This window comes from Dermacentor variabilis, chromosome 6 (assembly GCF_050947875.1).
Source record: "Dermacentor variabilis isolate Ectoservices chromosome 6, ASM5094787v1, whole genome shotgun sequence".
Lineage (NCBI taxonomy): Eukaryota > Metazoa > Arthropoda > Arachnida > Ixodida > Ixodidae > Dermacentor > Dermacentor variabilis.
The window spans coordinates 57,653,676-57,672,624 of record NC_134573.1 but is presented as its reverse complement, the minus strand read 5'-3'; the positions used below and the strand labels follow the sequence as shown (position 1 = coordinate 57,672,624).

The following is an 18,949-nucleotide window of genomic DNA, read 5'->3' as shown; positions in this document are numbered from 1 at the left end:
CTATCAGGTTACACAAGGTTTGGTGACAACAGACAACGGATAGAACCATGGATAACATTCGAAAAGGTTCCGTAACATGCGGGCGTGTCCTGCGCTGAGCAATGACATTTGTTTGACGGTGAAACGCGGTCACCCGCTAAAGATAAAGAAGTGCACGTGTCAATACCCCCCTCTTAGAAAGCGTCGTCCCGATGCTACAAACACGAAAGCGAAAACGAACAAACCATAATAACGAAGAAAGAACAACATCGAAATAAAAAGGAAGCTAAGTACATAAGTTTGTCTGCGGGCGTTGAAAGGCTTAAGGCTCACCGTGTCGACGACTTCAGGTAGTGCGCGGCGTTCCTGTGATTGCGAAATGATGTCTTGCACGACCTAGTATTATAGTGCACCAATGCGTCGGATGATCTTGTAGGGTCTGCAATAACGGCGCAACAGTTTCTCGCTAAGTCCTCGTCGGCGTATCGGAATCAAGACCCAAACGCGGTCGCCGGACTGGTACTCCACGCCGCGTCGTCGAAGATTATAGTGTCGGCTATTCGTTCTCTGCTGGTTCTTGCTGTGCAAGCGGGCGAGCTGTCGGGCTTCTTCGGCGCGCTGGAGATATGTGGTGCCGTCGAGATTCTCTTCGTCGGTAACGTGCGGCAGCATGGCATCGAGAATCGTCGTAGGGTTCCTCCCGTAAAACAGCTTCAACGGCGTGCTGTGTATTGTTTCTCGCCCCGCCGTGTTGTAAGCGAAGGTTACGTATGGCAGGACGGCATTCGACGTCAAGCATGTCGGCGAGGGTCTTGTTCAGCTCACTGGATCACTGAGATCCACTAAGACGAGTCGTCTGTGGGTGGTAGGCAGTATTCCTGTGGCTCGTCTGGCTGTACTGAAAAGGAAAAATGGCTTGGGTGAGCTCTGTAGCCTAGGCCACTCCTCTGTCGATGATGAGGAGTTCTGGGGTACCATGTCGCAGCAAGATGTTCTCGATGAAAAACTTAGCCACTTTGCCCACACTACCTTTAGGCAGACCTTTAGTTTCGGCGTGTCGGGTAAAGTAGTCAGTAGCCACAACGATTCACTTATATCCAGAAGTTGACGTCGGAAAGGGTCCCACCAAATTCAACTTTATCTGCTGAAATGGTCGTCGAGGAGGCTCAATCGGCTGTAGTAATGCCGCTGGTCTTGTCGGTAGTGTCTTGCGTCGCTGACAGTTTCGGCAAGTATCGACGTAACGGGCGACGTCGGACGTCATGTTTGGCCAGTAATACCTTTCCTGTATCATCAAGATCGTCCGGGAGAGTCCGAGGTGTCGAGCGGTCAAATCGTCATGTAGGGCATGCACTAATTCTGGACGCCGTGCTGAGGGAACAACAAGAAGGTAGTTGGCGCGTAGTAGTAAGAAGTTATTTACGATGACGTCCTTTTCTAACGAAAACGAAGACAATTCTCGCCTAAATGCTCTAGGGACAACGTCGGTGTTGCCTTCCAAATACTCGATGAGGTTTTTGGCTCCGGGTCTGCTCGTTGCGAAGTCTTCCGCACTTATTGTTCCTAAGAAGGCGTCGTCATCATCGCCGTATTCCGGCGGCGGGCAGATGGGGGCGCGTGATAGGCAGTAGGCATCCGAGTGCTTTCATCCGGATTAGTAGACGACGATTTTGTCAAATTCCTGAAGTATCAGACTGGATCGTGCGAGGCGTCCTGTAAGGTCCCTCAAATTTATGAGCCAACCCAAGACGTGGTAGTCGCATACGACTTTAAACGGCCTGCCATAAAGGTAAGATCGGAATATTGTGGTAGTCGAAATGATGGCAAGGCATTCTTTTCCTGTCGTACAATATTTGTTTTACGCTTTCGACAGCGACCGAATAACGTAACCAATGAGCCTTGCAAATGCTTCTTTCATTTGGACTAGGACGGCGCCGAGGCCTAGGCTACTTGCGTCGGTGTGGATTACGGTGCCTGCACCTTCGTCGAAGTGGGCGAGCACTGGTGGTGACTGCAGGCGCTGTTTAAGCTCTTGGAAGGCTTCGGCGCTTGCGACGCTTCCCATTTGAAATCAGTCTGATTTCGTGAGAGAAGTTAAAGGCTCAGCGATGCGCGAAACGTTCTTGAAGCGTCTGTAATAGGCACACAAACCAAGGAATCTGCGCAGTCCCTTGTTTTCGGTGGACTGTGGGAAGTTAGCGACGGCAGATGTCTCCTGCGGATCAGGGCAGACTCCACAATTACTGATGATTTGGTCCAAAAACAGAAGTTCGTAGTAAGCCAGGCGGCACTTCTTTGGCTTCAGAGTAAGCCCTCATGATTTGATGGCATTTAGCATTGTCCTAGCCGCCTGAGGTGATCGTCGAAATTCCCGGCTGATACGACGTCACCTAAGTAGACGAGACAGGTCTGCCATTTCAACCCTCTAACACTGTGTCCATCACGAGCTGGAACGTTGCAAGCGCCGAGCACAGTCCGAATGGCATGACCTTGAACTCGTAGAGACCGTCTGATGCGATGAAGGCACGGTCTTCGCGATCTCCGTCGTCGACTTTTATTTGCCAGCGGCCAGAATTGAGATCCATCGACGAGAAGTATTTAGCGCTGCACAGCCGATCCAATGCGTCGTCTATCCGTGGGACGGAGTATACGTCCTTCTTAGTCATCTTGTTCAGTCGACGATAATGGACGCAGAAACGTAGGGTTTCGTCCTTTTCCTTCACCAAAAAAACAGGAGATGACCACGGGCTTTTCGACGGCTGGATGATGTCGTCGCGCAGCATTTCGTCGACTTGTTGTCCTATAGCTTCACGTTCTCGCGTCGAAACTCGGTAAGGGCTCTGGCCGAGTGGTCGATCGCACTCTTCGATTATTATACGATGCTTTGCGACTGGTGCTTGTCGAATCCTCGATGGCGTCGCAAAACAGTCTTTGTACCGTCGGAGCAGTTTTTTGAGCTGTTGCTGCTTAATCCTAGCGAGACTTGGAATTATGTCGTAGTCTGGTTCGGGAAATGTGGTCGTCGGTGCAGATGCGGCGAAATCCGAGAGGAGAAACGTATTGCTGGTTTATATACTTTCCTCGATGTACGCAATCGTCGTGCCCTTGTTGATGTGCTTGAACTCCTGGCTGAAGGTTGTCAGCAACACTTTCGTTTTTCCTCCGTGCAGTCGAGCGATCCCTTTTGCGACACGAATTTCACGGCCGAGCAGTAGACGTTGCTCGCCCTCGATGACGATTTCAAGGTGTGCGCGTGCTTAGGTGCCGACGGAAATGACAATGCTGGAGCGAGGCGGCATGCTGACTTGATCTTCGAGCACATTCAAGGCACAGTGACCATGAGCCCTCTCCGGCGGTATCGCTGGGTCTTCGGATAGTGTTATCGACTTCGACTTTTTTCTTTCTTTATTAGAGCATAAGATACAAAAATCTAATAGCTCGTCAGTCCGCCAAAGCAGGACTGGGCAGTGCTATGGCTCGACTGACACAGTCTTCTGCTCTAAGAACAGAGGAAACAATAGCGAAAAAAGTACAATAGCAAAATTAAATTTTTATATGAGCCACAAACAATAAATAACATGTAGTCCGCGGAAGCATCGATGCTTTTATGCGGACCACTGTATAATTACCTTGAACAAGGCATAATACAAGTACACAATTTCATTCCTTCTTCCCCCTTATTCTGTCCCCATTTCACTCCATTGCTCGGGTAAGTTCAGCTCAGAAGTAAATGATTGTACCATGTTCGTTCAGGAAGTACATGCCGACAATGACGTCTCGTCAACACTGTTAGGATAACGAAGGTTGCAGGGTAGGCTCGGTCGTGAATGGTAATTCTTGTTATGCAGGCTCCAGACGGCATTATTGAGTGTCCTTCAGCGGTACGAATTTTGGGGCTTTCCCACATAGCTTTAATTTTCTTCAACTGGGCGGCGACGGATCCACGCATGACGGAGTAGTGGGCTCCTGTGTCTACTAACGCGGTGACTGCATGGCCGTCAAGCAACACGTCGAGGTCGGTGGCCCTTTTGCAGTTAGGTCTTGGCGTGCGATCACGGCTGCGTCGCGTTGACGTGTGGCTGGTACGTCGCGTCATCAGGTCCTTGGTCGGTGCGTTCTTTGCTTCCAGGCTTCATTGGGATGGCGGCGTGTCGTTGTTATGTCATCGAGATAGTCTCTCCGGCGTCTTCGTTGACGACCGAGGATCTTCGTCATTGCGACAAACAGCAACCGCACTGCTGCTTTTAGTTTTCCGGATATCGGCTGACGGACCGGCTCCAGGCTGGGCCAGTGTATGGTCGGCGCTGCGGCGACAGGTAGCGGCCCGGTGACGGCGAACGGGACACTCATCGAGTGCTCCACTGACGGCAAGGTAGTCGGCGATATCGCGAGGGCGTTCACCTTCCTTCGGGAGCGGCGCATTGACGGGGAACCCTCCTAGTCGCATTTCGCGATATGGGCATTGGTGGTGGAGCTTTCCGGTTACCCCGCAGTGATAGCAGCATGCAGGTGCTCGGGGGCGTGCCAAACGTCCGTCTTCCTAGGGTAGCTGGGCTGGCGGACGGGCGGGCGTGCTGGCGGCGGCGGCAGTTGACGACTGAATTGCGGCGTTACAGAGCTCTGGCACGACCGCTGAAGGGGACTTTGAAGACGGGGCAAAGGATAAACCTTTCTTCGTTATCTTGTTGGAGTGGAGATAATAATCACAAAAACGCCAGGTTTTGTTCTTCTTGACCAGCCCTAAAGGAACATCATCACTGCCGCTTAGGGTTGCGGCGATGCAGGAGCTTCTGGTGCGTGCAGTGAGCGCTGAAGCTATTCTTTAACAAAGTCGGTGAGCGAGGTCACCTGGGGCTGCGGCCTAGGGCATAACCTTTGCAGCTCTTCCTGTACGACAACTCTGATCGTCCCGCGCAGGTCATCGGAGCCTAGCGCTTTAACTGCGGCATAGTTTGTTGTCAGCGCACGGCGGTTGTATTGCCTGGTGGGCATTTCAAGCATTTTCTCGATTGAGGTAGTCTGTGAAAGAAATTCAACGATAGTACTGGGCGGGTTGCGCATAAATCCGGCGAATAGTCGTTCATTCACACCCCGCAGCAAGAACCAAACGTGTTTTTCCTCAGACATGTCCGGGTCGGCGTGGCGGAAAAGGCAAGTCATTTCCTCCGCAAAGATCACGATGTTCTCGTTCGGCAGTTGCATGCAGGTTTCCAGTAGAGCTTCGGCTAGCGCTTTGCACAAGACGCTCGTGAGTGTCTGCAGGAAGCCGTTGCAGAACAGGTCCCATGTAGTCAGGGTCCATCCTCGGTTTCCAAACCACGTCCTGGAGGCGTCTTCTAAGGCAAAGTGCACATGGCGCAGCTTGTCGTAGGAGTTCGAGTTGATTATTGCAGCCACCCTTTCGTATGTTTCGAGCCAGTTATACGGGTAATGAAACGTATATCTACAGATGTTCTGTGGCTCCCTGGGCTGTTTCAGCATGATGGACGACGCTGGGGCTGGCATAGGGATTGTAGACTTGGCCAGGATCTTCTTGTTTATCTCAGGTTGTAGTCCGTGTTTCAGGAGCACGTGTCTTAGTCTGTGGCTTGCGAGATTTCCCGGGACAATGTTGGTGTCTCTTTCTAGTCGGGGGCGTCCACAGCTAGTATGGGGCGCTCGGTGCATGAACGCAAAGCACCTCCACCAGATGTCACGTACTAGTGACGCTATAGAACACAGTAGCAATACTGTGAATGATCAAACTAACTTTTATTGGGCTAACCTGTGCCCACAAAAACCGGCGACACTCACAGCACAATGATATTGGCGAACACAGTCGGCGATCGTCGAAAATCTGATCAGCGTGTCGAGCGCGTCGGCTTTTATACATGAGCACTCGAAGGTTCCAGAGTAATAGCTGGTGGCCGCGTGTCTTCCAGAAAGTTCTACACAATTCCCGTCGCGCATACGATCAGGTTACACAAGGTTCGGTAAAAAACGACAATGGATAGAACCATCGATAACATTATACAGACTTCCGATACATGCAGGCAGGTCCTGCGCTGAGCGATGAGATTTGTTAGACGGTGAAACACGGTCACCCGATAAAGAAGTAAATATCTCAATATGAAGAAATTCACAACTATCACAACTAACTATACATATATATATATATATATATATATACACACGTATAACATATTTACAAGTGGTTGCTATATACAAGGTTACAACAGGTACAAGCAGCGGTGAATAATGCAAGGCTCTAGCGCGTGCCCCTGGCCACTTCGTCACCGTCGTCTTCGTCCGACCGACAGTAACAGCTAGTTTACTATTTCGTGGCACTACCCCTCTCCCCCCGCCCCGGGGGGAGTGCGCCGTCCCGGTGCTTCTCATGACGTACCAAAGGGCCTGTTACATACGGCTTAAGTCACACAACGTGCACGATAGCAGAGGGTGGTGGCGAATACGGTGGTGACTCGACGACAGGATCGAGTTCGTAGTAACGTCGGTGGCGACGTAGAGCCCTTTAAGGACCGTCCTAGCGGGACAATACGTTCTCGGAGAGACCGGTGCGGCGGGACGGAGACCACATTAGCACAAAGGCACCTGGGGATTAACAAACGTCTCTGTGACGACTGTCATGCAGGGCTTCTGGGGAAGCCTGGGGCACTGTGAGCCGTTCGTAAGAAATCTGGGGACATGTTTCGGCACGCGCTATGGCATCGCAAGCATACGTAGTGGATGCGCTTAGAGCAGCGGGAAGTATCGAGAGGCAGAGAAGGTTCGCGCCTATACAGAAGGTCAAACTGTGAGTAACCAGTGGTGTCATGCCTGGAGGAGTTGTAGGCGAAAGCAACATACGGCGAAGTAGCGTCCTAATCGCGGTGGTCGGCGAAGACGTTTATTAAAAGAATTCGGTTCAGGCGCTCTCTGAGTCCATTCGCTTGTGGGTGATAAGCATTTGTGAGCTTGTGGCAGGTAGAGCATGAACGAAGGATGTCCTCGATGATGCGAGACAAAATTAACGACCATGATCAGTCAGAAGCTGTCGAGGAGCCCCATGACGCAAGATGTAAGAAGAAAAAAGTCGGCGACATCCGTAGCGCAGCTCATTGGGATGGCGCGGTTAACGGCGTATTGCGTCGCGTAGTCTGTAGCGACAGCGACACACTTATTGCCTGATGTCGATGTTGAAAAGGGGGCCCAAGAAGGCCGCGCCGGTAGGTTGAAGCAGACCGGCAGAAAGCATAGCGGGTTGCTTGCGGCGCTAGCATTGGTCGCAGCTAGCGACGCAGCGTTGCAGGCAGCGGTATAGGCTAGGCTAGAACTGACGCCTGACGCGATCATAAGTGCGGGTGACACCAAGGTGACTAGCAGTGGCCTCATCGTGAAGCTGACACAGGACAGCTGACTGCAAATGGGGCAAGCACAACGAGGAGGCGTTCAGGGCCGTCAGGATGCATACTGTAGGGGTATAAGGTGCCATCGTGAAGGCAGAAAAAGTGAAGGGTCGAGTGTCGCAGAGCTAAGACTGTCAATGATACAACGTAAATCCGAGTCACGGCGTTGTTCATCCCGTATATTAACGAAGTCCGAGATAGACAAGACGCAGGCATCGCAGGCTTGTGCACATCAGAGGAATCCACGGGATGCCGTTATAAGCAGTCGGCATCTTTATGAACCTCAGCGATCTTGTGTACTACCGAAAGCGAGTATTCTTCCAGGCGAAGAGCCCGACGACCAAGGCGGCCTGTAGTGTCTTTGAGCGAAAAAAGACAACAGAGGGCATAATGATCAGTTACGACGCTAAAGGTGCGCCCAAACAGGTAGGGACGAAATTTGGCGACAGCCCAGACAAAAGCAAGAGACTCTCGCTCTGTAATTGAGTAACTCTTGTCTGCAGTAGACAAGGGGCGGCTGGCGTAAGCTATAACGCAGTCGTGTCCGCCCTGACGCTGAGCGAGGACGGCACCGATTCCATGGCCGCTGGCATCTGTGCGAATTTCTGTCGGCGCAATCAGATGAAAATGCGCAAAAATATGAGAAGTCCTGAAGGCACCGATAAGCGTCGAAAAGGCAGCAGCTTGGGGCGAGCCCCGTGTAAAATCAACGTACTTCTTGAGGGCCGCAGTAAGGGGACACGCAATGTCGGCGAAATTACGGATGATACAGCAGAAATCAACACAATCCAATGACGCTTTGTACATTTTTAGCAGAACAAGGGACGGAAAAATTCTTCGCGGCGCAACTTTTTCAGGATCAAGCTAAAGATCCGCCACGTTGACGAGATTTCCAATTACTGTTATTTCACGGCGTCTGAAACGGCATGTTGAGGCGCTCAGCTGGTGGCCGGCATTGCGGAATACGTCGAGCATTGCAGAGAGGCACTGAGGATGGCTGTAAAATGTTGGCGAAAAAAGTATTACATCATCAAGGTAGCACAAGCAGGTTGACCATTTCAAGCCACGAAGAAGGGAACCCATCGTACGCTAAAATGTGGCTGGCACATTCCAATGACCGAAAGGCATGACTTCAAAGTAGTAGAGGCCATCTGGAGTTACGAATGCGGGTTTTCGTGGTCCAATGGGTCAACAGCAATCTTCCAATAACCTGAGCGAAGGTTCATAGGCGAGAAATATTGGGCGCCGTTAAGATAGTCTAGTGCGTCGTCTACACGGGGGAAGGGGTAAACCTTTCTTCGTTATCTTGTTGCGGTGTCGATAATCAACATAAAAGCGCCAAGTTTTGTTCTTCACCAGCACTACAGGAGCGGCCCATGGGCTAGAGGACGGTTTGATGTTGTCCCTGTCCAGCATTTTGTCGACCTCTTTTTTGGATTATGGCGCGTTCCGCGGCGGAAACGCGATAAGAACTCCGGTGAACCGATTTAGCGTCGCCAGGGTGGATGATGTGCTGAAGCGCTCATGATTCGCCTAAAGGGCGATTTTTGAGATCAAAGATATCGGCATACGACAGCAAGACCCGACGAAGATCGTCTGCTTGCGTAAGCGGGAGATCTGCAGATATCATTTTTCGAAATCGGGCCATGGCGACACGATGGCTGTGAGAGAGCCGAAAACACTGCGACAGCCATGGACGGCTAACGCAGAAATGTCGCATCCTTGCAACGACATCGTGGCAAGAGCAATACCGGCAGTGAGCACATGCGTAGAACGTCCAAAGTTCAAAACAGGTAGGCATGTTTTGTTTTCCCGTACGGTTACCACAGTGTGCGGGACGACAGAATGCGTCATGACTACGTCGAGAATGGGGGAACAACGTTGTCTTGCCTTGGCAGATGAAGGAACTCTAGGCAACATAAGCGACTTGCAGTGTCGGATATTGCTTGGGCGTAAAAAGGGAGTTCCATTTGAAGCACACTTGAAAAGCAGTCGATAATGCCGAAGTGCGTCTAAAGTCTAGGCCGAGGATCACGTCGTCACGACACTACGCAAGCACGGCGAACAAAACCGTAATCCGATGGACAGCAGTGCACACTTGGCAGTGCACATTCCAAAAACCGCAGACGTGCTACCATCAGCGACCCGCACTGTGTTCTGAATAGCAGGCGTAATAACTTTGGGAAAGTGACTATGGAGAGCCGCACTCATTATTGAAATATGCGCTCCGGTGCCTACGAGGGCTATGACGGTAACGTCGTCCACTTGAATGTCCAGAAGGTTCTGGCGCCTAGGTATAGTCAACACAGGGAGGAGGAGGAGGAGGAAAGAGAAAAGAAGAAGGCAGGGAGGTTAACCAGAATAACGTCCGGTTGGCTACCCTACACCGGGGGAATGGGAAAGGGGAAAGCAAGGATCACAGGGAGAGAGAGGAGGGAAGGAAAGAATGAAATTGTGGCAAGTTCGCTGACAGATTTGTATACCGGGTCACTGATGCAGCATCACCTCCGGGAGCTGCACAACTTAGCTTTACGAAGTGTAGCGCAGGGGACGAGGAGCGGCATGGTCGTGTCGACAGCGACGGCCTTGTGTGTACGGTGTGCGGCTAAACCTGGAGTGTGGAACGGCAGCATCGGAAGTATGTGGAGCAGAGCAAGGGAAAAACTTCGAATGTTACCTCCAGTATAATGCCAAAATCGAGTTGTCCAGTTTGAAGGTGATGACCAGATACTACGGCAGCGACGGGCAACGTGTCCAACGCGCGAGCAGTTAAAACATATGGGTCGGTCGTCTGCCGTTCTCCCGTCAGCCGGGTTTCTGCAGCGCAAAGAGTAGACCTGTCTTTGGGTGGAATTAGCAGGTGTACGTTCAGGTGCACGGATGGAACAAACGGCTGATTATAAAGCCAGCTTCGCAAACTCCTGGCGGACGACTGCTTGTATGGGCGACACGGACAGGTTAGCTGACTGAACGTCTGGACGGACGGCTGTAGGAGCTATTGCTTCAAATTCGCGACAGACAATGCAAGTTACATCTTCCGACGGTGTAGAGTGCGCAGACATCGGTGGGTCCTCACATGATGATATGGCGGCTGTGATAGGCAGCCGAAGGAACTCGCAGGCGATGCGGCGGTTCTGCGCTTGTTAAAAACATTGACAATTCTTAACTATGGCGTCGACCGTCGTAGAGTCCTTGAATGCAAGTAGATTAAACGCGTCGTCGGCTATTCCTTTCAAACTGTGCGAAATCTTGTCTGATTCGGTCATTTCTACGTCAGCTTTTCGACAAAGGCCCAGTACGTGCTGTATGTACAAAATGTACGAGTCAGTGGTCGTCTGGACGCGGGATCCCAGCTCCTTTTTAGTGGCCTGCTGACGGCCAAATGATCTGCCGAACTCACGGAGCTTAGCCTTGCAAGCGCCCCAACTTGTAAGATCTTTTTCGCGCATCTGGTACCACACTCTTGCCGTTCCTTTCAGGTGGAAAAATCACGTTGGTTGGCATCAGCGTGAGGTCCCACCTGTTGTGGTCGCTGACGCGCTCGTACATGTAGATTTACACTTCGACGTCCAAGCCATCCATGCTAGAAAAGGTTCCCGGTTCTGGTGAGTTTAACAGATTCACAGGAGCTGGTGGCTCCTGCACCGTCATCCCTTTGGTGGTCATCGCGGAGCAGCACAGACGGCGTCCGCTGCGAAGTTCCGTGGTTAGTTCACGGAGCGGGCACACCGTCAGGTTTACACACCTCCATCAAAAAAGATGTTACGGGGATAACGTCTGTGCACAGATTAATACTATATACAGTGTTTCAAGAGCCACAAGCAATGGCGACTGACACAAGGCTTTCGCGCGTGCCCCTGGGCACTTCGTCGCCGTCGTTTTCGTCCGGCCGACAGTAAAAGCCGGGTCACTGTCTCGTGGCAATATCTATTGAAAAAATTTTTATCTTCGCTTAATTCACGACACTCAGCCGCGATCTTCCGTTTTAGTCGTTCTAACTTTCAAACTCATTCACGATGCATTTCCGTAACAAAAGCAAGCCACAAGCCGATTAACAGCAGCTTTTAATATTGTTGCAGGAAGAAAGCAGGCCCACGAGTTTAAAATAAGGTATATTTACAACTGACGTATATGGCTATATGGCGTTCAGGCAACTGCCAGACTTCGTCTACCTCTAGCCCCAATTCAACTTTTTCCTTCCCTTCACCGTAACAATATTGTGCTTTAAAGGGACACTAAAGAGACAAAAGATTTCTTCTGCATCAGTAAATTACCTTTCTATGATACCAAAAACACCACCCTAACGACGATAAGACGCTTGGTAAACCAGAAAAAGCGCAAGAACGAAAGATGGGTGGCGATGCCTCCTTGAAGTTCCCGCACCTGGTCGCTGTTACGTCATGGATTTTAATTACATCTTCTAGGGTGACGTCAGGGTCGTATCCTTGACGTCACACTGACGTCAGGTATTCGATCTTTCCTTGATGACCTTTCCTTTTCTCATCTAATAATCAAACTATTGTTTTGAAATGACTGCCTGCAGGGTTCTCAAGCAATGCTTTATTTGGCTCAACTGATTTATTGTTTCACTTTAGCGTTCCTTGTACACTGTGTAAAGATCATTTAAGGCTCGTTATATTCAGTATACACGACAAGTACGCCCGCGTCAGTTACCACAGCAGCTGTGCATCGACGACATATGGAATGAGATGCATGTCAATATACAACATATTGCTACGGAACGACTGAAAACGCCCGCGACGCGATCGCACACGCCGACCACGCGCGCCAGCTCGCCCGCACCCGTCTCGAGGCCTCGCAGGAGCATCAGAGACGCCTCTATGATTGCCACCATCGCGACGTGCACATTTCTCCGGGTTCTCTTGTGCTTCTCTGGTCACCCATTCGACGTGTGGGCCTTTCCGAAAAGCTGCTGTCGCGCTACACTGGCCCTTACCGTGTGGTAAGACAAGTGACTGATGTCACGTATGAAATCATTCCCGCCGACCTCAGAGCGTCATCGTCAGCTGCAAGTGACATCGTTCACGTGGCGAGACTAAAACTATACCACACACCTTTCACCACGGATGTGTAGATTAAGCACTGGGACGGTACATCTACAGCCGGGGGTGATGCTATGGAACAGCCGCCACAGTGTGGCTGCACTGAGGAGGACGAATACGAGGTGTGTGCCGGCTTGATATAGCGTCGCCACTTTGGCCTCCGTTAGCTTCCCTGTAAATAAATTGTAAATAGCGTTCGGCTTCAGCTACACGTAGCAATATCTCTGCCTGAATGACCCAAGAAAATATCATGATGCCCTTAACTGTCCTCTACTCTGTCTTCGCATTTTAACGCTTGTATGGCAAGCCATGTACAGAGGACGCCATGCGTTCGACGAAATGTGTTGCTGATACATGCTAAATCTCAGCAAACAACATGATCGCGAGTTTGCCTCGGTTGCTTGAAATCTTAGCGAAAAAAAATATTTCTCATAGTACAGACCAATACATACCCCTCCCTCACACGCTGTCACATCATATACCCCGACATCTACCCGAGCCGGACGTGCAAGATCTGTAAAACTCAATCACATGCTATAGGAGTGCAAGCATCAGCACGCAGACCTTAATCCCGTGACCCTCTCGTCGAGATGGCACGCCGCCCTGCGCAGCTCCTATCTCGACGACCAACTCTGGGCGACCCAGCAGGCCTACGAAGTGGCGAAGAGGCAAGACCTCGACGTCCCATCGTGGGAGGCCTAGGCCCAGGTGCCTCAACTGCTGGTTCTCATTAAAGTTTTCTCTCTCTTTCTTTCTCCTAGTACATGTAATTTTTCAAGAGACTACTTTTTACATGAAAGTGTGATGTGTCTTTCTATTTATTTGCTGAAAGAGGGCTAGTATCACGGTAAAATGTGAAAGCTACTCATCACACTCCTCTGTAGCATTATTAGTCGCATTTTTATAAGGAGCCAACCATCTCCAAATTGGCAATGTGAGCCATCACCTTGGGACGGTTGCGAACGTTGCATTAATACATAATGTACGTTTTCTCCTTGAAACTCTGCAATGAATTAAAACATTTATTATTAGCGCGTAGCAACAGGCATTGTAGTATATATATAGTGCGTTCTGTTATCGTAGCTGGAATTCCTTGCTTCAAAAGCTGTTTTCGAATAAAAGAATATCGCAGTAGCCATCTGGGTATTCAGGAAGCAAGGACTCCTCGTTGCAAAGACCAACGAGGAGTCGTCGTAGGGATACCAAGAACAGACATCATAAAGCAACTCACACGGCTGCTACAAATTATTACAATTAAATTTTGCAACTCTAAATTAGGTCTGTACAACACATGAGCAATCAATTACCGTTTAAGTAGTGCACATTTTCTTTACAAGTTTGCCTTTCAGGTGTGATAGAACCGCGACATAAAGAGGCGGGAAGGAGTTACAAACACGCGCAAACACACACACACACATACACGCACGCACATTTATGAGCCATGTCAAAAACTTACCCCCAGTATTTGGCGTAAATAGAAGTGCTTCTCTTCGTATTTGTACGTGCAGTAGGTGGCAAAAAATATGGCCGTGACAGCGCCTATCCATGCGACCTGAAATGGAAAAAAGCATTTTAGAATGCAACCTACAGCTTCGCGTAAAAAAAAAACAGCACATCAAAGTGAAATCAAGCATGCAGAACGAAGACAGACATCAGCATTGATTATACGTGGTAAACAAGTTAAGTATTATCCAAATACCAAATGAAAAGTGGACAACAAAGCATGTGAACTTATGCCTTACTGCAGCTCTTCGTGTGAAAACACGTGTGCTAAATGCTATTTTACCACGACTCATTAAATCGTCGTTTGCCGGCACTTTATTAAAGTTATTCCTATCCTATCCTTACACTGAAGATATTACCGTGTTTCCTTTTGTAGCATTCGGCTATTATTTACCTTTGCATTGCTCGTCAAATGGTCCTAAATTTTGTTTCATGTAATTATCCTTCATTTTTTTGCGACCGCCACAGAACTGCCATAATTATCTAGATTATCATTGTACCCTTTCATCACTGCAGCTGGACGAAGACCATACTAACCGATTATATAGAAATGCAACTGCATACCTTGCGATAAGGAAAAAAAGCGTAGAGCATACCAAGACGATGTCCCAAATCGTAGTTTTACATTTTTCCATTACGCAAGAACAACTAGCCCAACTTCTGACGTTAACAAGGGCAGATCGGTTAAAGGTTAGTTCGTCTTCAGTGATATCAATTGTCATTCATAATGTAACGAATAATAACGTAACAAAAAATACATTGGAGCCCTTTTTTATTATTCACTTTCAGGCTTCGTCTTCAATGGTCCTGGTTCTGGAAACGGGTAATCCAACTTCTTCACTGCTTCAACAAACTCAATACCAAATACGAACTCTTTTGTTTCTTCCATCACCAAGCTATGTACGTTACAACAACGTTACAACGGAAATGATGCACCTCCTTTCATATCGCTTCTCCTTTTATATGCACACACACGGATCACATTTTCACCACAGCACAATGTAATGTGGACGCGCCTGTGCGCCGCTCCGAGTCATATGGGATGTACGTGGGAGTGCAATATTAGCTGTGGCACACTTACATAGAAAACTACTGAGCTACTTGTCACAGTACTTGTCACAGCACAGAAACAGTGTCTTTTTCTGGAATTGTAGATGGGTAATTTACCAGTACAGCTGAAATAATTTTATCTTTACTGTCCCTTTAAAGAACCGCACGTGGTCAAAATTAAACCAGCAATCATGGTATTGATTTTCAGTTTTAACGATACTACGAGACCATCCCCTTCACTACTGTCTTGGCTATTTTATGTTTGTAGTCTGGTATCCTTTACTGCGCTTCATTGCCTGAAGGAACACATGCGCATACAGTAGGAAAGTACCGTGAGAGTAATTGAGTATATCTGTACATCGTCGCGGAAGCACTACAACAGGTAGGCTTGCCTAAGTTATACGATAACCAGCCGCTTGGCTTCCTGCTCGTTAAGCGTTCTAATGTGGTCGCTATAGGATCACCATACAAGTGTCGCCATATTGGAGTTGCAACGCGAAGAGAGCAAGTACTCCTCAGAGAGAACGTGCATTGTGACTTGGCGTAATAGCCCGATTATAATACCGGCAGCTGACGCAGTTCTCGTTGATCTTTTTTGACGACTCTACCCCATGGTGAACTAGCACACGGACGCTGACGCATATTCCAACCTAGAAGTTGATACAAGATGAGTCATTAATAAGCTAGGTGCCATTTATGAAGAAAGTAACGACGAATTTGCACTGCCTTGAATTGACATATGTGGTTTTACGTGCCAAAACCACTTTCTGATTATGAGGCACGCCGTAGTGGAGGACTCCGGAAATTTTGACCACCTGCGGTACTTTAACGTGCACCTAAATCTAAGCACACGGGTGCTTTCGCATTTCGCCCCCATCGAAATGCGGCCGCCGTGGCCGGGATACGATCCCGCGCCCTCATGCTCAGCAGCCCAACACCATGACCACTGAGCAACCACAGCGGTTGTGCAACAACTTATACCACGTTTCTACACTGTGCGCAGACATCGTGGCCGTGCACGAATTTCCTCCTGTAGCTTCTCGTTATGAAATGATTTCGTTTGACATTCCTTTTTTTGTGCGTGTGTGCGTCTGTGTGTAATAACTTTCATAGCCAATTTTCTTTCTGTCACGCCTCTCAGTTATTTTGCGTCTGCATGTCTTACTTTCGCGATTACCGCAATATTATTACCGACGACAACTTCCATGTACGGGCAATATTTAGCGGCTAGTTTTTACAGCTAAGCTGTATATAACTAGGCAAAACATTCCTGGTCCGGCTACAAAAATCCTACTGCAGGGGTATAGGCCGTTGTTTAGGGGTTAGTAGGAGCCATTGCATTCGTCCTAAGTGACGGACGGCCAAATTTCTCGTTGAGTAGGCATACAAATGTTTACGCATATCTTACGCTAGGCGAAACGCTCGCGGTCCGACCACGGAAACTGTCTTTAATTAAATGAAATGTGCGGCCTTTGACTTTGAAGTACCCGCTCGGTTAAGACAATGAACCACTCACTGCACCCCTCCTTGATGGTGATACGCGAAGCCAAATGTGGGGCATTTCAGACAAACACTCTCATAAACTCAAGACAAGCATGTGCTTAACATCATTAAGAAACACAATAACATAACCAATAATTGAGAAAGAGCTTAATAAACCATCGGAATTAACCCAGCGATAAACATTGGGGCCGCACATTTCAGCTTCGCTGGTTTACTATCTGTACGGAGTGCATGGGCGGTGTTTTTTTTTTCCTTTACCTACTATTTTCTGCACTTAATTTTCGTTCCTGTACAAACAAACAGCTAGATAATCCAGCCTTATTATATTTCAATTTGTCAGTATAACTCCTGAAACGAAATTTCCGCTGTCCTCCGCCAGATTGAAACACATACAAGCGACGCCTGCGTGTGATTCTCCATTTGTACTTTGCTTCTGTCCACGCAATGTTGTTTAAGAAAGACACGCAGAGGCATTCAACATTGCTGTAATCTAGATCTGCCCAAAACAATTGCAATAATTTTTGAAAAGCGTGCTCGCATATACACGGAGCACAAAGCCAAACTCATAAGGAACATTACTGGTCATGTAAAAAGGGTTTGCACAACGGCGCGCAACGGTTCTGCAAACAAAAAAAAGTTCAGTGCCCTTCTACTCTGTGAAGAAGGGTGACTAGCAAAGTTGTGAATGCGGGCCCCTTAATAGCGAACTGCACTTCCGCCGCGGGTCGGCCCGGTATTGCAGAATCTTCAGGCCAATGTATGGGTGGTGCGTTTGCCATGCCTCAACTCTGCCGCGCATCGGCCGGCTACGCTGTATCTTCGGGATCGGCCCACGTATGAAAAATAATTGGTTCATGTCCACGGAGATCCACGAAAACCTAGCCACAAACAACTTCGCTGTAAAAAAAAAACAGCAAATATTTCAGTGGCGCGGGCTTTTGGATAGTCGAGAACATTACTGCGTAACATATCCATAGGTGGAAGCATTCGCTAATCATAGATGTTGAACCTACAACCTTATGGCGGCAAGCTTTGTAAACGTGCTCATATTCAGTGCGTTGTGATCCCTCCTGCACTGGTTTCCGCGCCGGGTTTCTAGCGTTTTGCTTGTCTCACTCCAACTTCAAGGCTACTTCGACGTAGGTCAGCGCCATATGTACAACTTAGTTTATGGGCAATAACAACTGAAAACTTGCAGTCTATGTCAACATGAGCAGGGTGACGTTTGTAAATGCACTCATTGTCAACATTTATAATTAAGCAGCGTTATTTATCTTTTATAATTTAGTTAATTATGGTAGCGTCCAGCGAGTTTTGAATGTTTCGAATATTCGTCTTCTGCTGCCTTCCCTATGAATCGGAATGAACCATAAATTACCTATATAGAGGAGTGAACAATGCGTGACCGCGACGCCAGATTTCATGATGTCACAACATATTGTAACCTGACGCCCCACGCTGAGTAAAAGTTTGTATTCGGTCACTGTAAATTCTCAAAGGCACACAAAAAATAATAAAATAGATATGTAAATCCACGAGTCTTCGGTGATCTTTCAATTGTGAAAATGTGGACAATTTATAAATGTTGCTGCGCTCAGAATGTAGTGGCGGTTGCCTTTTTAGGGTCTGAACTACGAAAGCCAATGAGAATTTTCGTGAATCCCTGCTGTATCCGCTGTGTTAAGAATGCGCGTTGAGCCTGTGCATGTAGCAACAAAGAAGTCAATCTTGTGGAACAACCTAAAAAAAAAACGAGGACACAAATGAAAGCTACGTTGGCGTTCACTTTTAGTTTCTACGTCTTTATTTAGAAAGCACAGCCTCGACAAAGATGCATCTGTACAAGCGTGAACAAATATAAAATTTCTGACCATCGTCTTCCTTGCGTGGCTTTCACTACATCCAGTTGGCACATATTCTGGGAAGACGATTTTGTCATCTGATCGGCCGCCCACAGCGACCCTCACTTTTGCTGTTATAGAGCTGCGCCCTATCGTGGCACAGAAGCACCAGGAAAGTCCCACATTTGTGCATTGCCCCTTTTGTAGGCTGTTCGTTGGGCCTTATCTTCCTCCCTTTGGGCGTAGTAGGCGTCGGGCCCCGCGCAGTAATTTTCTGCACGAGAAGCCGCTTAGTAAAGTAACGCCGTGTACTGTCGATGCCGCTTCACTGCAGCGGTATTGGTGATAGCGATCGCGATACCATCAGAAGCGACGTGCTGAGAAGAGGCCTACAAGAGCCAAAAGGAGGAAATTATAGCCCGGCTTGCATAGCCGGAAGGCTTGGCTGCGCAGTGGACGAAGTCTATACGGCCCCGATCACGTCAAGGGGGCATTACGCAAAGAGGGAGTCACTAGTTATAGCTCATTGTCGCTGCGAGCCGGATGCCTGGCACGTGCTTTGAATCTCAGGAGTTTTTATTACGTGACCGCGTTCAGGGTTGAATTCACCGCGTACTACATTGAA

The 18,949-nt window shown here is 48.7% G+C and overlaps 1 protein-coding gene across 1 annotated transcript in view; it reads right to left on the bottom strand.

Moving 5' to 3' along the window:
- Positions 1 to 18,949, bottom strand: part of LOC142584799 (NADPH oxidase 4-like) — a 236,538-nt gene that overhangs the window by 86,723 nt on the left and 130,866 nt on the right. The window contains exon 2 of the mRNA XM_075695072.1: positions 13,884 to 13,979. Coding sequence (XP_075551187.1) covers positions 13,884 to 13,979 — 96 coding nt within the window. The remainder of the gene's footprint in view (positions 1 to 13,883; positions 13,980 to 18,949) is intronic.